This window comes from Pieris rapae, chromosome 14 (assembly GCF_905147795.1).
Source record: "Pieris rapae chromosome 14, ilPieRapa1.1, whole genome shotgun sequence".
In the NCBI taxonomy this organism is placed as follows: domain Eukaryota; kingdom Metazoa; phylum Arthropoda; class Insecta; order Lepidoptera; family Pieridae; genus Pieris; species Pieris rapae.
Genome location: NC_059522.1, coordinates 9,168,203 through 9,193,974, shown reverse-complemented (window position 1 = coordinate 9,193,974; position 25,772 = coordinate 9,168,203). Strand labels below are relative to the sequence as shown.

Here is a 25,772-nt window from a genome sequence, read left to right as displayed (position 1 = left end):
CAAGGCTATATAAGGATTTTAAATACACAATAAACGTTCTTCAACAATAACTCAAAGTCTCAGCTCGCCTACGCAGAATACAAATTGTGTTTAACTTTGCAAATCTCACAATAATTTTTTTACAATACTCTTAAAAATTAATTATGGAACATTTTTTTTAACTTGTGCGGTTATATATTTGTATTTTTTCATATTTAATAACCATTTAACTATTCACTCATAAAATAGTAGAAATGGATAAAAGAATATGCATGTATGACAAAGTTTCCTTTGTAATAAATTCAAATAAAACTTGTAAGATTTTACGAAGAAAACTTAGTTAAACTAATAGATTAATGATACAAATAAAAAATATTACACGCAAAATCATGAGAAGCAGAAAATGTTTTACATAAAAAAAGCAACAAACGCGAAATTTCATCCAAAGCCCAAATTCCCCAAAATCTTTGACTAAAAGCACTTGTCTAACAAGCCTATAATATTCAAAACACGCAACCGATTAGCTATTAAACGATTTATCTAAATCGTCCCAAACTTCTCGAAATATTTGATTAAAATGTCCCGCGAGGTTCCCACGAGAAATGTCAATATTCAAATTAACTTTATGCTTTTAGTCCAAGAATATGGTGGGCGTCAATTAGAGATGCGAAATTAATATATTATAAAAGATATTATGTGTCGTTTATTATATATATTTAAATGATATGAAAGCCTATTCTTTCTTTTCACACCTCACCGTGAACTGTTTAAGAAACTATTATTGTAGACAATGTCCCAATATGCAAGTGGTAATATTATGCATACTATTTACTGACGAGTTTTATTGTAACAATAATATAGCTCATACATATAACATATCTAGGATTTTTAAAGCAGTTAAAAATAATATAAAAGTAGTTTTAGTGTTACAACTAATGCAATCAAGCAGAAGTCAAGATATTAAGTATGAGTGAATGTGTGAGTGTGTGAATGGATGTTTGCGTGTTGGTGTATGTCTTAGTAATCTCCGAGTCATGCCTTGATACGTAATAAGGCTTTAGTAGATACGAAATCCAATTCGGCTAGCGTAATTTTTATATGACTTGTGAGATTGTATCTGGATAGTTTGACTATCACTCGTCAAATAATACAATATATTACATATATGTCATAATAAATATCGTGTCACAATGTTATTGGTAGAAATGTATCTCTTATATGGATATGCATATATCTAAGGCCTCAAAAATGTTAAAAAAATTTATGTCTAGAATGTACCATATAACTCTTCGTTAAGTAATCTGAATCTTTTACGAATAAGTCTTTGGATGATACTGTAATCCCCCCTCAAACACCACAAGCTTAACTTATAACAAGTCGTGAGTCTTAAGGGATACTTTTTAAATAATAATAATAATAGCCTTTATTCAGATACATTTTAAATAACGAATCCTAAATTATACACCGTATTTTGTATAAATTACATTTGGTTCAAATGTAAATAATAAATGTCGAGGAAAATTGTGATGAATAAATTGTAGTTGATTTTAATATGAATACCGAAGTGGGCATATAAAATACAATGCAAAAAGTACCAAACGTCTTGAAACCGTAAAGAATTATAATCACAATAACCTCCCAAGCTTCTGGTGTTACTTTAAAATGTCTCCATCGAATTAACATAATCCCCGATTCTTATGTAAATAAACAAGTTCAATCCTAAGTTATGATCAACAAATAATATCTATGCTCCATATGTTTAGACTTGGTTTTATTAACTAATCCAAGACAAAGAACTAATACTAGTGGACTTTAAAGAACTGAAGTGGAAAAAAAATCTTTTATATTCCGAATATGTAATTTATGTGTTGCACAGCTTTTTGGTACTTTAACCATACATTGTGAAACAGATCTGGTGTTGTATAATGTATGACACTATGTTCATGTGTAGAAGTATGTATTTATTTATTTATCTTATATAAGGCAAAGGGCGGCCTTTTCGCTTACAAGCGATTTCTTCCAGGCAACCCTAATGAGAAACAACGATAAAGAAACACCAACAGTATGTAATGCAGTTCAAGAAAAAAATATAAATTTAAATGAAAATGAATTGAATTGTCCGGTAGATTTTGTTTGTTCGTTGGAAAATCGTTCTCTTTATTACTTAGAATGATAGATAGCAAAATATTTCCTTGTACTAATATGCATACATGTTTAGATTATTCAGTTCAGTGGCCGAGCTATCTGCCGGCCTTTGACTCAACTCCGTCTCCCTTATCTCAGAAACGAGGACAAAGATGCAATCGGCCATTTTACTAGTCAACCCGTCAATAAATTGCATTACAAGTTTAATGAACGAAGTGCAGTCATTTATTTAAATAAATAGACGTTCAAATAACTACGCGTTAAAACAATTACGAGCGTCCATTTTAAAGAGATTTGTCTCTTTCTCTTAAACTGTGATTACGCTGTGATGAAAAGAGACGCTTTATTAGAATTATTTCTTAAACATCAGTTATTGAATTTTAGATTTCTAAGAGTACTTACAAAAACGACTTGATTAGAAATGGCAGAATATAATCTAGTCAAAGCGTTTATGGTGTTCTTTGATAGGAGAAACAATATAGCAAAATTAAATAAAACGTAATTCTTAAATTAACGCAAAACTTTGCGTAACGCAAAGGACAACGACATGATATAAGGAAATTGACATATTAACAAAAATATGATAAGCGCAGATCACAACACGCAGACAATACTAGCGAAATCAAGTAGGCATGGTACCTACAAACAAAAATAGAAACTATTTATATCAAGAATTTAATTATCCGTACTGTGTTTTAACTCTACCTACTCTTAGGCAAGGCCAAAGAACCATGAAACATGTATTTTGTGTGTGTGAGATCAGAATATTTATTTATTTACACTTCGTAACCTTAAACATACACATCAAACATACGATTTCTACCAACCCTAGTATGGTCGAATAAACGCCTACACTGTAATCTACAATAAGTGCATACATAATTAAATAAATATGTAACACTAATTAAACTAAACTAATATAAAAAAGTTATTATCAAAATCAACAAAAACGCAAAAGCCAATCCTAAGGTTAATGAATCACAATTAATATATAAGTATATTTATTTATTTATTGAAGGTTACTACATCATACAAAATGCTATATCTATAGTATATTTTCAAAACTATCTTTTCTAAAATACTGACGTATTACTAACCTTCAAGAAGTAACTTGACGATATTCTCAAACCATGCTTCTCAAATATCCGTCTCTATATTTACATATTAAATGCATTATAAATAAAAAGCATGATAAATTTAAAACAAACAATTTTAGTAATCAAATTCTTAACGAAGCGGGCCGATCGTTCATGTAGATAATGAACGGCGGACGATTGCCAAAAACGAGCAAAAATTTAAAACAAATAAAACCAAATGGAACCAGTTCTTTGGGCCCGATCCGAATAAGATAATCAAGCAAAAAGTTGATCATGAGCGAACACGAATGAAGAATGGGCCAGGTATGAGGAGAAATTGTAAAATAGTTAGGACCAATTTAAGATCGCTAAATAGGCGTAAGTTTTTTGTTTCTATTTATTAAACTTATGTTATATGACTCTTTGTAATTCGATTGCGACTGATCAATTTTAAGAAAAGCATTGATAAATGCCTATCTTATACCTACCTTTTGATGGTATTTTTTTTATAGTACAGGGGGCAAACGGGCAGGAGGCTCACCTGATGTTAAGTGATACCGCCGCCCATAGACACTCTCAATGCTAAATAATAATAAGTAATTATTTAACAAAGAAGACGCCGGTTGTTCCAAGATCTATTAATTATGCAACAACTATAATACAACTATTAGTACATTGATAGGCGTTTCAGTATGACATATTATGGAAAAGTCCCAATTATTAAAAGACCGACAGCGCACTTGCGAGCTCTCCGGCAATGTGAGTTCTAAGGGCGGCGTTATCACTTTACATCAGGGAAGCCTACTGACAGTTTGGCCCTGTCATATAAAAAAAATACGCCTTAATTTATCCGTTTTTCAACTATTCATTACATTACTTCTTTAATTAATTATTCTTTTAACGTTGTACCCTCTCTAGCGGGAAAGCTTACATTTAATATATGTTTTATTACTTCTGTGTGTAAACATACACACAAAACGAATGACCTCACGACGTCATCTATAAAAGCCAAATAAGAAATATTAATCGTTTCATAAATATGATGTTGAAACCGCTATAGAGCAATCGAAAAGACCGAAGACAAATTGATTGAAGATAGTATGGTATATTTAGTTGAACATCTGAAGGATGATAAGCGATATTGATGGATGACGATGCAAGTATGCAACAAAGAAATAATTAATTTTCTGATGAAAATCAACAAATCAAGAGACTGGTTTACTATAGATATTTTTACTGTGAGAACTATAAAACAATGTTTTAAATACTCCATCCATATGAATTTATTGAGATTTTTACGCTTGAAGCATGAGCGTTGTACATAGAGAAGTTACTAAAGCACTACCTTAAAAAACACTGGAGCGGCCACAGAGCAGGCTAAAAATAATAAACTGCTCAAATATTAACTTCGATTCCGTTTCCTTTGGAGTAGAGAGTCTTGGGCCGGTACACCCCACAGGGACCAAATTTTAGACTTACTACATCTGACTGAAATTTATATTATCATGGTACTATTGCTATACCACTGAAGTCCCACGGGAATACGAAAGCGACCCCGGCGCTCTTTGATGTAGTAGTTTGTACTACCCGAGGTGATTTTAGTGGGTACAACTCACCCAGTTCTTTGAGTATCAGAGTACCTAAAATGAGGCGAGCCCCATATACACCTGTTGCATTTATTGTTTGATCAATGCATTTCAGCTTTGGTTTAATAAAAACATAGGTCTATTTACATTTTCCGACGCAATTTATCTATCAGCAGAAAGCCAATAAAATAAATACGCCATGGTGGCGGAAATAAAATTTGTGCTACTCTGGTTTTAATACCTTAATTACAGTAATTAAACTAACAGTAATAGGAACTTAATTAATTATTAATGTTAAAAATGTTAATTACAATACGACCTGTTTCGAGCTTTTTTAAGTTTTATTCAAATATGTATTTATAAACATAAAAATGCTTCATAAGAAAATATGAAATTTTTCACACACATACACATCGATTATACAAGAACCTATCTAAGCAACCACAAATGTTTGATAAATGTAGATTTATTTTATCCTTTGAAAACAATAAAATGAACAAATCCAACTGATTGCTGATTAAGATCTACAAGCTTACAAGTCGTTTGGGGTTTAAAAACTCATTTTTGTGTCGCTAATATTCTAATTGCCAATCTCTGTAATTAGTAATGATAAAATCTAAGCACTTCATTTGATCAAATTCCAGAAGCAGATACTATGTGTGGTATAATATACGAAGTTAAGATTGTACCATTTTAATACCATATTCTTGCAAATAAATTATAATTATTTAATGTCACACTTTTTTATTAGACAGTGTTGTCTATGTCGCAGCCAACTAGCTTAATTAGCCGTTCAATTAACAGCCTAGAAGTTAAACTAATCGGCGCTTTTAACTAGCGGTCTGAAAGATCTTCAGCCAGTTAATCAAGCAGTTGGGCTTACTTGGATCGATGACGTTTCATTACTCGCCTAGCCTGTTGACTGTTTATTTAAATTTAGTTCCACTTTCTGCCACTCAAACTCGAAACGAAACTCTTCAAACTGTCAATATGGTGGCGGCAAACCACAACTTTGATGGTGTTTTCCAAAGTTTCATACAAAACCACAAGTACAATGGAGAGTAACAATAATAATGTGAAATTGACTTAAGCAATTTAATTTTAAAAGAAATATTTTTCATGTCGTATGTTTCATCTATTGATTTATTATTTCTGCAAGATAATGACTCTATCGTACGAATGGCCTAAGCATTAGCCAGCCAGTTTTTAAAATGTTGTAACAAACGCTACGGCTGAATATCTTTCACGCTAGTTAAACAGCGCTGTTTACTTAAAAGGCTAGGCTAATAATTGAACGGCTAATTAAGCTTGTTGGCTACGACATTTATATCACATTAAAAACCAAAGACCAATGTTATTGGGCGGGAAATTAACTGGCTGTGTATCAATAGATTTGTGTCAGGCTGATAATCTACTGCTTCTGAACATTATAAATAGTGACGCTATGCATACCTTTCAGCTAAATGATGAAGACAACCATGCTTTGAGTGATGTCTTCGAGGTGGAAGTTCACTATAACAGCCTCCACCCTTCCTAGACCGGCACATGTATCCTGTACCAACACACTGGGCTGTATTGCAGTAGCATCTAACACCTTCCCTGTCTTTAGCCACCTTCGGATCTGAAAACAAATTATATTCTTTAGAAAACATTTCAATATTACTTTCAAGGGTCTAAGAATAGATTCTTATTTCATCACTATATGCTAATTATTTCGACTATGTATTTACGTGTTGTTACCACAAGAATGCAAGTGCGTGCTCCTATTTCACCATGCCTCCTGCTGATAGAGGACGAGTCTTTGTTTTTAATTTATTTCCTTATTATTAATTACTTAAGATGTCATGTGGAACATGGAGTAATAATTGCAGCCCCTTTCAAAGTACATAAACTAAATACAACTAGAACTTTGGCAGTTTCAAATTATGAAACTCGAGCGAATTAGTCCATCGTATTTTAGGTTAGTCGTAAAATTTTATTCATTTATAAACATTTCATTGCAGGAAACTGTCGTTGCAATAGGAAATACAGTGATCCAATCAAGTTTGTCGACGGCGCGGCGCCCGTGACTCGTAAACTTTGATGGCTATGATTCACCATCAACTATTTTAGTACGCGTGTGAATTTCAATAAAATTCCAATTTCAAATACCGTTTCTCTTGTTTCAAGTACTTCAACACAGGCTAGTAGGGAGCACTAAGATTAATATAAATTAGTTTTATTAATAATTAATTTAGATTCAAATTATAAATAATCTCATACTTTTGTTTTATATTTCTATACTTTTATTTATTTTAAATATATCGCTCCAACCTGTAGTTTTTGGCTCCAGATTTCGTAATATTTTTTTCTTAATTAAGTAGGTGATGCATTCAGGCATCTTAGTTTCCTTACGATTTTCACCAAGTCTAGCCTTGAGATTGGTTCATACCCAGGCTAGGTACAGCCTGGGTATGAACCAATCTCAAGAACAATACAAATTAAAAAAATGAAAGAATACATAGATACAAACGCAACACGAGTGAATCATTATAAAAATTGTGAAAAAGTGAACCTTCAAGGCGATGAACCAGCAAATATATTCCATATATGAATAATGCGCACGTCATACACCGAGAGTCCCAACATAAATATCCTGAGAACGGGCCCCGAGCATTCAATGTAAATGCTTCGACTTCAGACGGTGAAACAAAACAAAATTAATTTTGGACGGCCGCTTTATTTGCTTTGGGTCTTAGTAAACCGGACCCCCCCTGACGAGAAACCTCAATGGAATCTTATCGAATCATCGGATAATTAATATATTATTGTAGGTAGTTAAAAATATGTTTTATTAATATGTGCCGTGCTTCGGCCCCCACGAAAACTCCTTGTCATTCGAGACCCATTCGAACGTCTAGTCTAGTGATAAAGGTCGTTGACCTAACCGTGTTCTTTGTACATCAGTAGGTACACAATTGCCATAAAAATTTCTCCAGACGCGCTGTAGAAGTAATCACTCACTAATAAATTAAAAACTTTAACTCATGAACGCGACTCAGGCACAATCTCTTTACAAAGCAAAATTTTATTTACAATATAAAAAAAACATTGATTTAATCAATATAATCTTAAACTAAATTGTATATAAGAGTTTTGAAAATAATACAACTAAGTTTGGCAGTTAACAGTTAATTCTGGTACAAATTATAATTATATAGGTATATTTAGTGTAGATATCCGAAATCGCTCTAATCACATGGCGATCCTTAACTAAGAGACAAGAAGTTAAGAATTTCTTCTGATGAAGTCTGTCAGGACGTGCCACAAATAAATAATCGAAGCGAACTTGTTCAAGTTCATTGGAAACGCTGAAAAAGTGTTGTCTATCTTTAATTAATCGAGAATGTTATATGGTCATAACTGAGGTTCTGACGTATTATTTTTTTACAAATAAATGTACATGTTTTCAAAGAACGTATCCATAAACTTGGCCTGAGATTTCAATTATAATAATAAAATCTGATATTAAACAAAATAAAGATTTGAGGTAACGTATAAATTATTGTCCAATCTCAACTTAGGGTCCCCCAAAAAGAGAGTCTACCAAATCTTAAAAGTCCGGCAACGTACTCGCGAGCCCTCTAGCTTTAGTGTCCATGGTGGTATCACTAAACATCACATGAGCAATTGCACATTTCCAATCTATTGTATTAAAAAATCGTAATTATTGAAATGCCTAATTTATATATTATATAATCCCTGAGTCTGTGGTTATTATTAAAATATTTAAAAACAATAGCCTAAGTAAACTTACATCTATTTATGTATGTTAAGGTAAGAATTCGCTTGTTCAATTACTATGCGATATTTAGACTACATATTTTTGAATATTACTAGCGAAATCAAACTAACAAAGCCTTTTTTAATTTCAGCGTTAGCCCTTTCACTATGAACAACCGCTAAACAAAGAGCCGAGATTTGCCTCATTTAAAATCTATTTAATCAGAACTGTATGCAACACACAAATATATAGTATTTGCAATATTCTTAATATAATAATTACAAATAAAAAAATTGGTAGCAATATACAATATTGAGATAAATATTCGTTGAGCAAGGAAAGCTTTGGGATCACCGTCATCTATCGACGCCAACTTGACTCTTCAATTAGCTGTGCACTTAAATCGCACAAAGGAGAACAAAAATTAAAGTTGGAATACCTAAATGTCAAACCCACGTGCCTCGCCGTTCCAGCATTAATCCGTGAAGCGATGCAAATGCGGCGTGAAACCACAAATATAAGGACCATTACTGTCATAAACAACTATGTCAATAAAAAACGAAGCTCGGATAAGGAGCACTTACTGTATCTCATGTTTTATCCCAAACCGAACTCAGTAGTTGCTCCCTCTCTGTCCCGTCTCGCTTGGTCTCACTCGGGCTATTTATCAATTCCAAATAACATGTCGGGCTTTTGTTTTTATATCCTTCGGTGCGCCATGATTGTTTTTTACACGAAATTGATTGTAAAGCCGACTTAATGATGTTCGTCTAATGTAGGCTCGGATAACGCTAATTGTATGTCTAATGATTTTGTATTTCGATTGATTATTCTAATGAGCCTCTGATTTTTATTTACATAACGTCCAAGTTATTATTTTTTATTAGGAGGCTTACATTGCCAGAAGGCGCACAAGTGCCTTGCCGGCCTTTCAAGAATTGATGCTTTTCATCAACCACCCTAAGTATAAATGGTTCGAAAATACTTCAACAGACAGTTCCAGGTTCCAAAATCGGGTGGTGCGCGACAAAAACTGTTTGTCATTTGTATTACATAAGAAAAGGACGAAAGTTAAAATATATGAAAAAATAAATAAGCAATTAACAAGAGTATCGACTTGATTCGCATGAAGTTTTTTTATTGAGTGTTCAATAAGTCAATTAGACTATTTCTCCAGTAAAAATCTTTAAACAAAGATGTGTTTATTATACAAAGGATCCGTTTCGGACTTCGAATAAATCCAGATTGAATCGTCCGCAAGAAATGAGATCACAAGAAACTGATAAATTGCATCGTGTGCTGTCTTTTCAATTTCAAGCTACGACCAGGATATCAAGCGGCCATTTCTTTGCACTACACATTGGGAATTCAATTATGATTCTATATGAGAGATGGATATGTAACATAGAACTTAATGTTACCAGTTATGTTCAAGCACATTAGATTTTTGTCTAATATTGATTGTGTATATTGTTTAGTATAGACGATACTACGACACGTCTACATAAAATCTAGAGGTTTTAAATGCAACAAAAAACATACGTGGAACAAGATGAGAGCGCTGATCTCTCTCTCTGAAATCTATGTAAAAACTTTAATAATTTTGCATACCAGACGATTATTCTGATTATTTACGACCTGTTTGGTATCAAACAAGCTTAATAAAAGTCAAAACTTTCGGTCAAGCAATCTTTATGTTAATTACATTAGCGGAATGCCAACAAGGCCGTAACACAGCCTTGCTTTTCCGCATCCAATGAAAAAGCAGTAAATACTGTAATTTCAGTAGATTTACAAATATGAAAACAATTTTTTTTTAATTATTTTTAATTACGAAAATTGCTAAACATATTAATACTTAATTGTGTTTTCATATCCTTTAAAGAATATTTTCAATAATTTAAACATTATTCTACGAATCATTAATCAATTTTTCCTATAACTTAGTAGAAAATCCGTAAATTTTTATGTCAAAAACACACCTTCAACCTCATTCATTCCAGGAACCAAACTATATAAATTTGTAAATTGTTCTATTTATCTATTTATCTATTCATCCATTTTTAATTTATATTATTACAATAGCTAGTAAATATATATATTATATGGTGGATATTAAACATTCAGACTATGAATAATAAAAAAACAGTTAAGGAAAAAAAAACTTATTTTTTCTAAGTTACATGATAACACTGTGTGTACTATGTAGCGAGTTAGACCGGCACCTATGTCCAAACCGGCTTCCACGTGTTATTATCGTAATAAAGTACAAGGTGGGACAGCGTGTGAACGAGAGAAAGCTATTGCAACACCATTTAACGCTATTTCGGCTCCATAATAGCTTAACTATCTTATATTTTAAGCAGATAATTGACAAATACTAATAAAACAGATAATTGACATTAATTAAAATTTCTCAATTTTTTAAATAGAATTTAATATAAGAACCACAACACCCCTATATGCCAGGCAGTTGTGTGTGTTAGACCATCTCTTTTAAGCAAGACCCTTATAAAAGATTTTCTGTGACTGACGTTTATTCTGGGCCCAGCTTTGTTAAGATTTTTTTAAATTACACCTTCTAGAACAAACTTTACTAAGACTTCGTTCATTACACTCGTCTAATTGCGGTTATCTTCGCAGTTGTCACTATAATTAAAAGGCGCCGGCAATTTGTTTAAGACTAGATTTTCTGCTATTTTTTGCTTTTTCTCTTCTAATGAAAAATCAAGACAGACTATATAATTAGGGAATTGTTTATTATTAGATTATTTATTTCCATTGTACAATTTATAAATATCCTTATTCGTTCACAAAAACATAATAATTCTTAAGTCATCGAGAATAGACATCTGTAGAAATCGAAAGAAATTGGCTGTGCCAAAAATTAACTTGTAATATACGAAAAACACCTTTTGGCAAAATTATTTGCAAGAACCAATATAATTAATATTAAGATGATACCGTAATACTATATTTTAATAATGTGATATATTATCACTATGCAATGATATTTTAAATTATCATTGCATAGTGTTTTATTGATATTTTAAATTACCTTTTTAGATGGTACCACCAATAAATTTTTTGCCATTCTTGCAAATTAATTATTATTATTGCTTTTTCAGAAGACATAATTTTCAATAGCTTATTATTAAAGTATTAAAGCCGTAACTAATTGTAACACAAATGATTTAAATTCAAATTACGTTAACACAAATTATTTAAATTAAAAATGTATTATTTTTCGTCTTCTAGTCGGACAGCTGTATCTAAGAACTATAAATCCAAGCACGTGTTATAAATCATCAAAGCAATCGTTTATTATCTGATGCTGGCAAGTAATTTAAACTAACGATACTAACTGTTATTTTCTCCAACTAGATATCTTAATAATAAATCAGTGGCGCTACAACTTTTTTAGGTCTAGGCCTCAGATTTCTGTATCTGTTTCATTTTTTTATAGTACAGGGCGCAAATGGGCAGGAGACTCACCTTATGTAAAGTGATACCGCCGCCCAAGGACACTGTCAATGCCAGGGGGCTCACGAGCGCGTTGCCGACCTTTTAAGAATTGGTACTCTCTTTTCTTGATGGACCCTAAGTCATATTGGTTTGGAAATACTTCAGTGGGCAGCTGGTTCCACAAAGTGGTGGTGCGCGGTAAAAATTCCTTGAAAAACGCCGGGGTGGTTCGTATAAAAACCGAACAACTCCTCTGAACACTCTCTATGATCATTTCTCAATCTAATACCTTGCACATTACATTACCTCACAATGCTTTCCTTCGCCGTTCGAGCGAATGTTAAATGCGCAAAGAAAGAAAGTCCATTGGGAATCGAACCTACCACCTCAGAGATGAGAGTCGCACGCTTCAGCCACTAGGATAACATTGCTTTTACTAACATAAAGCATTGCCATTTAAAACACTAGTATATAAAGTTTGTATGGCACAATTTCGCCCTTATCTCATGGTAATAAAGAAGTCAGAACGCGACATTTATCAGTAATCGGTCCACGTCGCATTTATCAAGCTTTCACGCCACACGAATAACATTTGAATAAATGCGTTCATCGAACTTCTAAAACCGCAAATCCAGGACTAGTCTGTGACTCTATTTTAATGACGTCATGATGACACCCTTTTTATGTAGCATCAGTTGTGTGTTCCAACTGAATTTGCTATGGAAGGTACATCATACTATGTGGAACCCAACGAAGTATTTCCAAACTAACTTGTACGGGACAAGAATGGATCATACCAATTCTTAAAAGGCCCTTAACATCAGATTTCTCCTGTCCCCTATTATATATAAAATATACATATAGTATTACATACAAGGTACATATATAATAATTTACAAAAAATAATTAACGGTCAACAATCAAAGCCTTCTAGAGTTTTTAAGAATCGTCTTAATCTATTACTTTTGTAATAAAATGTCCTAAACATAATTAATATTAATTAGATACCGTAATAATACTTTAATAATGTGATAATGTAGTATATATGTAAAATAATAAATTTACAATTGTACATTTTAAGACAAATTTGCAATATGTGGCAGAATATGCGAAGTTTAGATTGTACCAACAAAATATTTTTATATAATATTGCAAATAAATTATTATAATTATTATATAATTAATTAAACGCTTCGTTGAATTACATTCTAACATCATAGCGGTGATGTAACTAGAAATTATGAAAACGCATTATAATCTGTATCGAATTTACAGAACAAACCTTCTGCATTCAACGCCTCGTTAAGATACAATAGGCCCATTGCCTACCTGCCTACCCTATCGAAGCCGATCAACAAACCCTTTGTAAGCATGACGTCTATAGAATATTTTCTATTCACTGAGTTACCGCGCGTGCCAGAATCCTTTATTTACCGTTTCAACTACTTAAACAAACATACATACATCTGGTCCGTCCAAAAGTACGTACACTTATCAAGTATATTAAGGCCGATCACGTATTTCGTAAGCATATTTACTGCAATCTCCCCCTTCCTCTTGTTAGCAAAAGTAAGCAAAGCTCTCAAAAATAACAGTAGCTACATAAACGTATTTATTTGTGGGAATCTTTGAAAATGTACTTAGATTCCAAGCATGTGGGTAAGTGTGTTTAAAAAAGTAAATAATGTTGACGGAATAACCAAATTAGAAAATACACAATCGCTTTTCGTTGCGTTTATGAAGGAAACAAATTACTCAACATATTAATTTTGCGGCAATAGATGGCATTACTAACATATAACATCTCCAAAATAAAATATCTTTCGATTTGAAGATCTTAAACACAAAACCGCATTTATATCCGTCAAAAGTTTTACTAAAAAGTTTTCTTTAAAAAACAAAAAAAGGCTATTTGTGTCAGGGTTTTAGTATAAATTTTTTTTTACAATCATTTGTGCATATACCAATTCTGATTCTAAGTAACTTTTATCATCTTAGACACTTGTGCTCACGTGGAATGCACTTAACTGTCTATGGCCGCTGGCGCAGAAAGAAGTGTAGAGGAATGCGGTCGATGATTGAGTTGCCATGCGCTAGAAACGAAAACATTTCCGCTATCGGCTCGCTAACAAAATGATAATAAAATTGTTGTATACCTGTAAACTAGGCGTCCGTTATGAATATGTACGCTATTTGAAATAATTAGGTCGCCGGAAATCGCAAAAAGATCTGTTAGTTATAGCGTCTTTAAAGGCAGTTTTTTTCGTGCCTTTCACACAAAAATTCATGCAATACAATATTATTTATACAAACAATCAAGCATTCTTATCATGAAGTTAGATAGCGCTCATTAAAATACACACGTCAAACAGTGCCTTTAATTATTCTAAGCGATTTCTAAGCTCCATTCGAGCGTGAACAAAGATCCAATGCATTTAGTTTGCGGTGACTTCAAAAGGAATGTTTAAAGATGTACGCGAAAGGCGCGGTAGCGATTTTTACAAGCAAGACTTGGTTAGCTTCTATGCATTTCGTAAAATTTACTATTCTTTTGAGTTAATAAACCTAGTGTAGTAAATATAAGTGCTAGTGCGGTATCATTTAGAACATAGTCAAAACATAATAGAACACTGGGACTGTTAATGAACATTACCTTAGTTTAAGCTAGTATTGTAGAAACTTGTATTGTATAATATGTATTACTTATGAGCCATTGTGATTTATGAAAGTTGCACTCTTTTTTGTATAATTTAAATAAGACAAAAAAAGTATTTTCGATTGTAGGTAAATGTCGTATTTTATTAATCATAATTCAATTAAGAGACACTACTTAAGCTTAAAAAAACAGCGTAATTTTTTTTTATATATAGAAGAGAGGCCTTGAGACTCAACTGAAGTTAAGTGATATGCCGGCCATATATTCGGAACTTCAGGAATATAAAAAACAGTCGGATCCGACAGACGTTCTTCTGTACACGTTTTACAAAAAAAATCTCTAATAATGTAAATCATTCTCGACTCCATACACCGAAAAGTCATCAAAATCTGTCCAGCCATTTAGTAGTTTGATTACGAACACAGGCACACGTGATTCATATATATACCAGCTGGTTATTTAAATTACTTAGATACCGACTGAAGTGCTACAGGGCTGATTTGTGTAAACTAACCAGGGCGCCACCCAAAATTCAATCAAATCGGTTCAGTCGTTGAAGAAGAGTTCAGTCACACACACACGTACAGTATATAAATCGAATTATATATATAAAGAAGAAAATATTTTATATATTCTGTACCTAATGCATTTAAGCCTGTGGAAATCGCTACGGTATCCGCTGGTGGCATACCCATAGTACAGTTTATCCATCGCTAGTTACCAAGCATCCGTTTATAGACGTCTATATCAATATGCGACGCGAACACTTAGTACGAGTATAGAGTATAGAGCTGTTAGGCAAAAATGTTACAAGGATTTAACTAAAAAGTATTTCTCGTCAATCATATACCAATGCGTTTGCATTTGAAACGTCTTAATTTTTTTGCGAACTAGCGAACTGTGGAATCGACTACCGCCGGGGGTCTTCCCTGAGAGATACGACCTCCGACAATTCAAAATTCGAGCGTACTCGTCCCTTAAAGGCCGGCAACGCACCCACCAAAAATGGGTGTGTCTATGGGCTGCGGTGACTGCCTTTTTGGGCGTCCCGCAGGCACGTTTGCCCCCCTATTATATTAAAAAAATAAAAGAGTAGTTTACCCCTAATAGAACTTAAGATGGAGTACATAATATAAACAAAAACGTTGAAACATTTACGAAATGAAATGATCCATAAAAATTATTAAATACGTACCTAATTTTATTGTACTGTGTGATAGTGTGTATGTACGTAAGGGTGCGTGTGTTGAGTTCTCATGATGCAGGTGATCCCGCGATAGATTATTACTATTAGCCATAATGAATTAATGGCTATACATTTCTTCATGCGATAAACGTATGAATACTGCATGTTCCTCAGTGCCTGAGACACTGTCTGTTTATTGGGGGATTCTTAAATTGTATCAAATGATTAATGAGTGGATTAAATTCATGTGTTTCACCGTTGAACGCTATACGGATTAACATTCCTTGGCTTGCGGATCCAACGCTTCAAAGAATTCTTACCACTACTTTCGCCAGAGGTATGTGAGCTTTGAGCGTGGTAATACTATGATATATAGGAGGAGATTTATTACGCAGACGTCTGTCTTGTATGCACTAAATTAGTGGGTGAATGCATTTCTTTAGGCATATACACGAATTGAAGACTTTCAGTATTGAATAGTAAACTCTTAGTTGGTATTCTAAAAAGGTTTAGTTGATTTAACAAGACCGTCCCCTGCCTGTCTGTAGATGCCTGGAGTAGCAGACACCTGTCAGTCTGCAAAATGTGAGAAATCATTGTGATTATAAGCATAATACCTTTGATGTTTTATTTAGTTTTTAGTTTAGACCTGTGTTTTATTTGTTCAAATAAAACACAGGTCTTAGGCAACTTTGGTCTAGGGCAATGTTTTCCCTTAAGCGAGTGTTAACTACGGTGCCGCGGTTCGAACCAATGAGCATAGGAATGAATGCACGCTGAAGCTAATAAGCCAACATTCCTTCTCAAAGCTCAGGTACTTAAACGCAATTATAACGACCCATATTCAAGCCTTGACTTGTTTAAGCTATCGCGGAGTATGCTTAAAAGCAGTATTAAGAATACCCATAGCTCTCAAATGCATCACGACCACACCACATGAAACCGAATTTCGCGCAATAGTATTATTACTTAGTTAAATGTATTTATTGGTTTTTGTAAATATTTGAACCTATCTTAATATATATATTTCTTGTGTGCGTGTGTATGTGACTGAACTCCTCCTAAACGACTGGACCGATTTCGACGAAATTTTTTGTGTGTGTTCAAGGGGATCTGGGAATGGTTTAGATTCACAATTTTGTCCGCTGGACAATGTTTTTTTAATTAATTTTCAATTTATTAGTAGTTGTTGATTTTGGAATGTTTTACATTGGATCCGACAGACGGCGCTACCATCGCAGTGTCAAATTTTAAATAATATTCGAATTTTAATTTTAATTTTTAGTCTGTCCCGACAGCGCTGCGATCAAATTAAAAAAAAGTTTTGTTATCATTGTGTTATTGTAGACCATGTGCTGGATCGTTAGATATTGTCATAACATTTGAATAATAATTTTCATCAAAATGGTCCAGAATGTTTTAGCTTATTAAAAAAAGTTTGCAATTTTCAAATTAAAGACGTGTAGACAGGACAACGTCTGTCGGATCCGCTAGTTTGTATAGGTATATTATTTATATTCCATTTTGAATACATCGTGAGTATAATTGTTTTTTTTTAATAATTTATGTTATCTGTAGGATAACGAAATAAATTAAATTTTATTTCGGTTTTTGAAGCAAACAAAGCAATGAAATTTACATTTGCAGTCAATGACCTAACTTAGATAAAAAAAGTCTTATCTTTTCAACATAAGGTGTTCAATGTACATGTGAATACGTTAATCATCAGTTAATTTATGCAAATTGAATAGAAATTAATAATCTAAAAAAGAACTATATGAGAATTCTTTAAAAAAGAAATAAATTAATGATTGCACATGAACGCACAATAGTTCTGCTAACATAAGTACCTTCTTGACAGGCAAGTGATCAACCTTTATTTATAGAACAGGGGGCAAACGGGCAGGAAGCTCATCTGATGTAAAGTGATACAAATGGACACTCGCAATACCAGAAGGCTCGCGAGTGCACTGCCGTCTTAAGAAAGACTGCTGCATGCGTATTTGAATTTAAAGACAAGCCGTATTTTTTACTGCATAGTATGCTAGTAGTATAAGTATAAGAAAAGTTCACGACTATTATTTGAACCCACGATCTCACTATAGTTGCTCAACCACAAAGCGATCACCTTTTAAGTAATAAACGTTACTTCAAATAAAGTACCTCGCTTTTTTTAAACTCTCACAGAATAAAAAATACAGTTAAATGATAAAATTAATGACATGCTAATTGCTGTCCAATGACAAATGTGTAAAAAGTATACTCGCATTGCAGCTAATTTATCGCATGATTGCATTGCCTCATTAAAAATCATTACTTTCTAGGAATGTGTAATGATAATTAATGATTAACATAACATCTCATTAGCATTTGAACGGTGGCTTATTGAAAAAATATGCACGATTTGTTTCTGTCTGCAATTTACCTACCGCTTACGCCGTTATTAGCTCGTTTCAATTCTCAGACTTCAGGGAATGGTTTTGTAGAGTTTTTTATAAATTTTCGCTGTACATTTTTTCGTCTGGCATCATTTCGATCTGGCTTACTTCGAGTAGGTAATTTATCTAACCTAATTTACTTCTACTAAATTACGAAGACATCTAAGTTTACGAATGGAATACCCGTATCTCGACGTCCTTCGTTCCACAACTGAGAGTTTTAACTTTTTAAGACAGTTTTAGCTGCGCACCAAACTGCCCACGGAAGTAGAAGAACGTACACCTTCAAGAGAAGAGCGTACACATTAACTTTGGTTTATTGTAAATTTAAAAGGCTGTTTATTTTCTCACTCAGGCATTTTTAGTTTTTAAGCCTGGCGATTGCCTAAATCGTGTAAGAGTTACGCCCTGAGAGCATAGCCTGACGTAGGCACTCTCAATTGTTACATAACATTTATTCGTTACATAGCCATTTTTTATTTCGCTCATATTCTATTGTTATAAGAGGTTAATATGAGTAAAAATAAAATCCTCTCTAAAGCACCCTGATGACCCAGGAACCATACAGTATGTTTGCTTTACTATTGATAAATATTTACGTTGTACAATGAATAAAATAAATTCCCCCAAAGACAACCAGTTTGGCCGTGTCAATACAGAAAGCACAAAAATGATATACTTTTTGTATATGTCAAGATGATCCAGCGAGTGACGCGAGTGTTCATAGCGTGAAGTGTAGTATGATATGATTTAAAAATGAGCTTAGAAAAGATTAATAATAATTATTAATCTTAGTTTATAATGTTTTCTCAGTAAGCGAATTTTTGTAAATTCATATGAGAAATAAAGTTATTCTAACCGTAAAGATTTGTGGTTACAAAAAGTGTTCTGGTGATTTTATTAAAATAACTAAAAAGTTTTATAATATTTTTAGTTATAATAAATAAATCATAAAATTCCACACCTATGATACCTATTGGTACCGAAAATAATTTCCTTTTAAATTCCCCTATTGACGCCCCAAGGTTTTCATAGAAAAACCAGGTCTATTAAACATTGAAAACTAAATATTTAAGTGTAGGTTTACGTAAGTAGTAATGTAAACAGCTTCCAACGTCGGCGCATACGTTAAAACAAACCACTCTCTCGTTCATTTACAACAAATATTTGTTTTATGCGTCAAAACACAAGCGGAGGCGACTTCCACCTGGATGTATACGTGTCCAACAGACAAAGTTTTTACGTTAAGGAATTGTTTATCACTTACGTAAGACTAGTAATAATATAATGTACGTTTTAATTACCATATCAAAACATTATATCGTATCGCTTATGAATTATCTAATATAAAAGTAATAAATGTAACATGTTTTGATTTCAATTTCTAAAATACAAAAGGATTTTTTTTATATAATAGGAGAGCAACGGGACGCGCAAAAAGGGTAGTCATCGCCCGCACGTATTTTCAGTTGAAGTTGACGGACGCGTTGACGGCCTTTGAGGCAGGAGTATATTTTAACTTTGTATAGTTGAAAGTCATATCTCTCACCCCCCACGGAGAGTCGATGCCACAGTGGAATACCTCTAGCTATCTAGGTGATGTTGATCAAATTTTAACTTGTGTCTCAGCAGTTAAGCGGTATTTGTCTTTCTGGAATACGAGGGCCAGTCGAAGTGATTACACCCAGGGACGGATTATCTAGCACCAGAAATGCAGGTACCATCCAGGGGTAAATATTGTATTAAAAAACGCTGCCATTCAAAGAGGGGAAATTAGTTTGCGGGATGCATAATTACAAATATGCATCTATTGTTTAATGAAGTATATAACATGAACAAGAAGTGATTTAACATAATATCAGTTATCATATTTTATGACAATATTTCTTTTTCTTTAGTTGACACATTTAGATCGTACAGGTCACATAAATATAATACATTACATAAATAAGTTAAAATTATGAATTTAAATTGTCTTTACTCGCTAATTATGGAATAGAACAATAATAATTCGACATTTTTCACATCCAGTTAATCAAAGCGTTTATGTTCCCTGACATCAATATGACACGAATTGCTATTTATAGACGCAATTGAGAGTCATAATGCCTCAAGAGTTAGAGCGTCTGTTTCGCATGTACTGCTAAATATAGTCCAGACTGAATCATGCATACAATAATTAAAGATTGTATACAGTCCAATAATCGATTATGCAAAGGAATTTGAATTGATACGAATATTATGCACTTGTTGTATTAATATTCAATTCCTTATTTAAATTTCAACTACATAATTGCTTTAATAGCGTGAATATATAATTGTTGGTTTACTGTGAATATAACATATATAACTTATGTACTGTAAAACCAGTACATAATTAAATGATTAATACGTTAAAAAGACTTATTGTTACCTTCTCTTAAATGCATTTGAAAGCAAAATCCATAAATAGTTTAATTACTTGATAATCCGTAATACGAAAATTTAATACTGAAAGTTTTATAGCTAAGAAGTCCTCAAAGCTGGTTAATTTTAAACAAGAAACACCGCCGATCGCCGTAAAATAAAAATAAAATTTCCATGTCAGTTGACTTACGACTATAAACATGTCTACGCGAACCCACTTTTGGGGTAGATTGGGATTGATATCTGATACAATAATACAGATGAACATATAGAGAAGTTTCAATTATATAAAAAAAATGATAAGGACGATTAATCGCCACGTCTTATGAATTACTCCATACATGATATAATACTTTGAACCACGTGTGGCCATCACTGCAGGGTGCCGGGAGGTTGTAAGATCTTGTTTTGGTTACACTCATTAGACATGATGACATGCATTCAAATACCAAGTTATATCGAAGAGATCGCATATCAAGAGTCTCCATCACGAGAATGTCGACACAACTTCTTGACACCACGGGCCTAGAGAGAAAATTTAAAATGACAACATCATTTGAATTAGTGAGTTTAAATTAAGTACTGAACGATAAAAAATATGACAAGAGAACAGAGTGTTTTTCCTTAATAGAGAATAGGTAGTATTATTGGACACTTTCTTATGTTAAATATTTATTAAGTAAATATTCATATGTGAGTCAAAGATACTTTCGTGTATAACGTGTTGTTTTGTTTTTATAGAACAAGAGGCAAACGGGCAGACGGCTCACCTGAAGTTAAGCGATAAAGCCGCATATGGACACTCTCCATGCCGAGCGCTCGCGAGTGCGTAGTCGGCCTTTTAAGAATTGGTACGCTCAATTCTTGAAGGACCCTAAGTCGAATTGGTTCGGAAATAATTCAGTGGGCAGCTGGTTCCACATAATGGTGATAAAAATGTATTTAAACAATAATAAACTATATAGTAGTGGAGATGTCTTGCCCAAAGGTGAGAACAGTACTCCATGTAATTTGCTAGCACAATTTCATGGTTTAAGGCTCAAATACGACATCATATACCAGCGCCAGCTTCTTAAGTAACTTCATCGAAGAACTTTTTAACCTCCAATGTATTACTGATCGGCTTCATTCTCTCTTTCTACGCAATCTCGTCTTTATACATACTCTATAAAGTGTACTATGGAGAGTGTTCAGAGGACTTGTAATCAGAATCTGACAGGTCGATTTACGGCTCTGAAACATGCCGTTATACTTAACAAGTGTTAATTGCGCTCAGAAATAGAAACAGCCTAGGTTGAACGACCGCATATTCTTCCATGTGTCGTGGTCAGCTAGTCTCTTCTCTTCTTTAAAAAATTCAGAAAATGCGTGGATAAACTGCGGACGCAAACGAATTACTCAACGTTTTTAGTATACCTAGCTCAAACCCTTTCCACGTTCCTAATAATTTTCTCCCACATATCCCCAATAAGTAGACTGATGTGAGATATAAAAGTTACCATAATTTAATAAAACGCGAGTTGCGACCGTTTCTAATTACGATTATAATTGTATTGATTTTTATTTATATGTTAAAACCTTTTCTATAGTTTTGAAGCCATTTGAAAAAAAAAATTATAGAACAGTGGGCAAACGGGCAGGAGGCTCACCTGTTGTTAAGTGATACCGCCGCCCAGTTTTAACGTGGGGGAACAATTGAGAATCGCTTTATAACCGCTCAGTGTTTAGTTAATGTAATAAAATCACTAAATTTGCGAGCTTAAAATAACCGAGACAATGTTTGTTTGTTGCAAATTGGCTGCAATCTTGTGCAATTACGGCACGGGTTAGCATTCGCGTGTCGGCGAAATCGGCAATTATTCGCCGTCAAATGGCCGACGGATCGCCGACAATCGATCCTTTGCCTCGAGCGATTCCCTTGTTTATTTCATTCGAGGGAATTAAATAGTTCGAATTGGCATTTTAAATTAACTTTGGGTGGTAATCTCATTGTTCCAAAGACTTTGGAGCTCCGACGCTATTGAATTGACTAAAATGTGTCAAAAATACGTAATAGCTGTAAATGTTTTTATATTTAAAAATAGTCTTCGCATTTTAATTCCCTTAATAAATAAATCTTACAGTATACAGTATTTACAATATTCTTAACATTTTTTTTAAATGAACAGGGCAAACGGGCAGGAGGCTGATATTAAGTGATACCGCCGCCCATGGACACTCAATGCCAGAAGGCTCGCGAGTGCGTTGCCGGTCTTTTAAGAATTGGCACGCTCTTTTTTCGAAGCACGCTAAGTCGAATTGATTCGGAAATACTTCAGTGCGATACTTACTACAGACCAACTTAAATCTTTTGTTAGCGCCTGTGCACTTCGCCGTGTCAAAGAGCCTCTACAGTCTACTCGAAAGAGGAAAGACTCTTATGTGGTTTATTATTTTGCCTGCTTTGCGGCCGCGCCACCTTTCGTGCTTGCCTGAGAGAGGTAAGACTAATAGTAAGTTTACAATCATCGTCGAGGTTATTTTAGATTTAATACTAAAAACCTCAGTCCAAAGCGGCAAAGCCATGTAGTTGACTTGGGCATCAAAAAGCCTTTCAAAAATCTACGTAAGTCTAAATCACAAATGATTTAAGAGTCATAATTGCTTGGCATTAAAATCACATACCGTTACATATAAATTGTTTCAGTGCGGATACGATAACATTTCTTCCTCGTAATACTGGTTTTTATTAAATCGCTAGAAATGAAAGCTTTATATTTTTTTGTTACATTAATGCAATACGTCTTATATCTGATTAATGATAATTTTTTACTTGAATTTAATTTATTGTATAATATTTCTGGCGATATATAAGAGTTTAACAGCCATATAAATTCATACCATAAAAATCAGTCAAGGATGAGAAACTTTATTTAAATACCATATAAAAAAATCCTCGCCAAATATTTTTTTAGGCCTTGACTTTTGTTTATTTGTCTAAATAAACTTGTTTAGGTTAGGTTTCCTCACGATGTTCACGTGAATGTGAATTGCACATAGGGCGATCGAACCTGGGACCTCAGGGATGATAGTCGCACTCTGAAGCCACTATTACTGCTCTATTACTTAAAACATATATTTACATCAAAAAACTTTTCTTTAAAGAAATAAATTTTAAAAGTATACATAAAGACTTATATATCTTAATTAAATGTTAAATAATACGTTGCTATAAGGGGATACATTTTAAATTAATAAATTACATAAAATACATGTATGGCATTAGAAAGTTAATACGGCCAATGCCCTAACGCAGGTGCAATATTAACTATGAAAAACTAGAAATGTTAAATGTATCTGATAAAAACAATTGCAGGTGAATTGGCACCTGTTTTCTTCAATTATTTAGCTAATAAACGCATCATATTAATGCCTAAACATTTTTTGATCGTTCAGTATACCACCATCGTTACCTACCAGACCAGTATTTCCCAAGCTTTTTTGCAACACCTTAGAACTGATTCGTTCTAAAGAATGACCCCATAATATTAATTTGATAATAATATTTTGAAGCTATGGGATGATACAGTGATAAAATAATATAAGAATTGTCTATAATGTAATTACACATAATGTATGTAACTTCTATGTAAAATTCGTTTTAAGACAAATGAGCACACAATTATGTATGGCAGTGTGAACTTTAGATAACAATTCTGTACCACCATAACATTTTTGTAATATGTTCATATCCTCTAGATTCCAAATAAATAATAATAATTATTATAAAATTAAGATAACTTTATACCATAACTTGTTAATGTAATTAATAAAAATAAATGCATAAACCAATATGATGTCGAAATAAAAAATATATTAAACAGAATACAATATCGCTACTTTGACAACTGTTGATGTTTCAGATAGTATTCAGTCATATTTTCTATTAGTACGCTCAATATAAAAAAAACACCAATAAAGGAAACAACTCAACGTATACTTACTTTAGTTTTTTCACACACAATTAACTCTTGTAATTTTGAAAATGACACGAAATCGTTTTATGAACTAACGCCGCTCTATGATTTGACTGACTAACGAAGAGCCTATAATGATTCCACCGCGGGGTGATTACAGGGTAACCGCCCAGTTCGCCCGAGTTTATGGACCTTTTACATTCTTTAATAACTATAGAACATTGGCATTGTTATATTAAATTGTGTTTTATACGACCTATTTCTGGTTATGTGGGTTAGAAAGGATATTATGTGTATTTTTTTATAATAGATATACAAGACACAAAACTAAAAAATTGCATTCATCATCTCTCTCTCTCTTCCATTAATCGGCAGCTTTAATAACCATAGAACATTGGCATTGTTATATTAAATTGTGTTTTATGCGACCTAATTCTGGTTAAGTGGGTTAGAAAGGATTTTATTTGTATTTTCTTTATATTAGGTTTACAAGACACAAAACTGAAACTAAAAGCCCATGTTAAAAGTAAATTAATTAATAAAGCCTTTTTAAATGTGACGAATACTTAAATGATCCTAATCCTTGGGATTGATTTGCTCCAGTTCAAACAATTTGTATTAAAAACTTGGCGATTGAAAAGAGTGGCGGAAACTTTCTTGCCAGTTCTTCTTACCCGCTCTACGCCCTTGACTTCCGAACTGGTTGTAAATGTAAATTTACAATTAATTTAATTTGTTTTTCTTGACGTTCATAAGTGTACATGTTTACCTATATGAATAAAGATATTTTGATTTGATTTGAACTAAAAAATTGCATTCATCATCTCTCTCTCTCTTTCATTAATCGGCAGCTGTCTGAGTGTCATGTAAATGAAGCATCTGGAGCGGAGAACCTGTTTCCACCAGTTTCTGTACAGCGCCTCTCTTACGACAGTGTAGTTTTGAGGACGATGAGCCTTTCACCTGGTGAATCTGCTTGGTGAACGGCCATGTGATCGTTTGCCTTCGTTATTACCAATCGTGTCTTCGTATTTATTTTATAAATAGTACTTAAGTATTTTTATAAGGCATTTGTCAAGGGCCCACAGAATCTTATGAATGACATAATAGAAATAC

At 33.2% G+C, this 25,772-nt stretch overlaps 1 protein-coding gene across 3 annotated transcripts in view; it reads right to left on the bottom strand.

Annotated features, from left to right (window-relative positions):
- The window catches only part of LOC110995221 (BMP and activin membrane-bound inhibitor homolog), a 61,225-nt gene that overhangs the window by 7,305 nt on the left and 28,148 nt on the right, over positions 1-25,772 (bottom strand). For all 3 annotated transcript variants that reach the window (XR_006750636.1, XM_022262282.2, XM_022262281.2), the window contains exon 2: positions 6,239-6,407. Coding sequence is in view for 2 of the 3 variants with exons in the window: in XM_022262282.2 (XP_022117974.2) it covers positions 6,239-6,407 (169 nt within the window). In the remaining variant the exon portion in view is untranslated. The remainder of the gene's footprint in view (positions 1-6,238; positions 6,408-25,772) is intronic.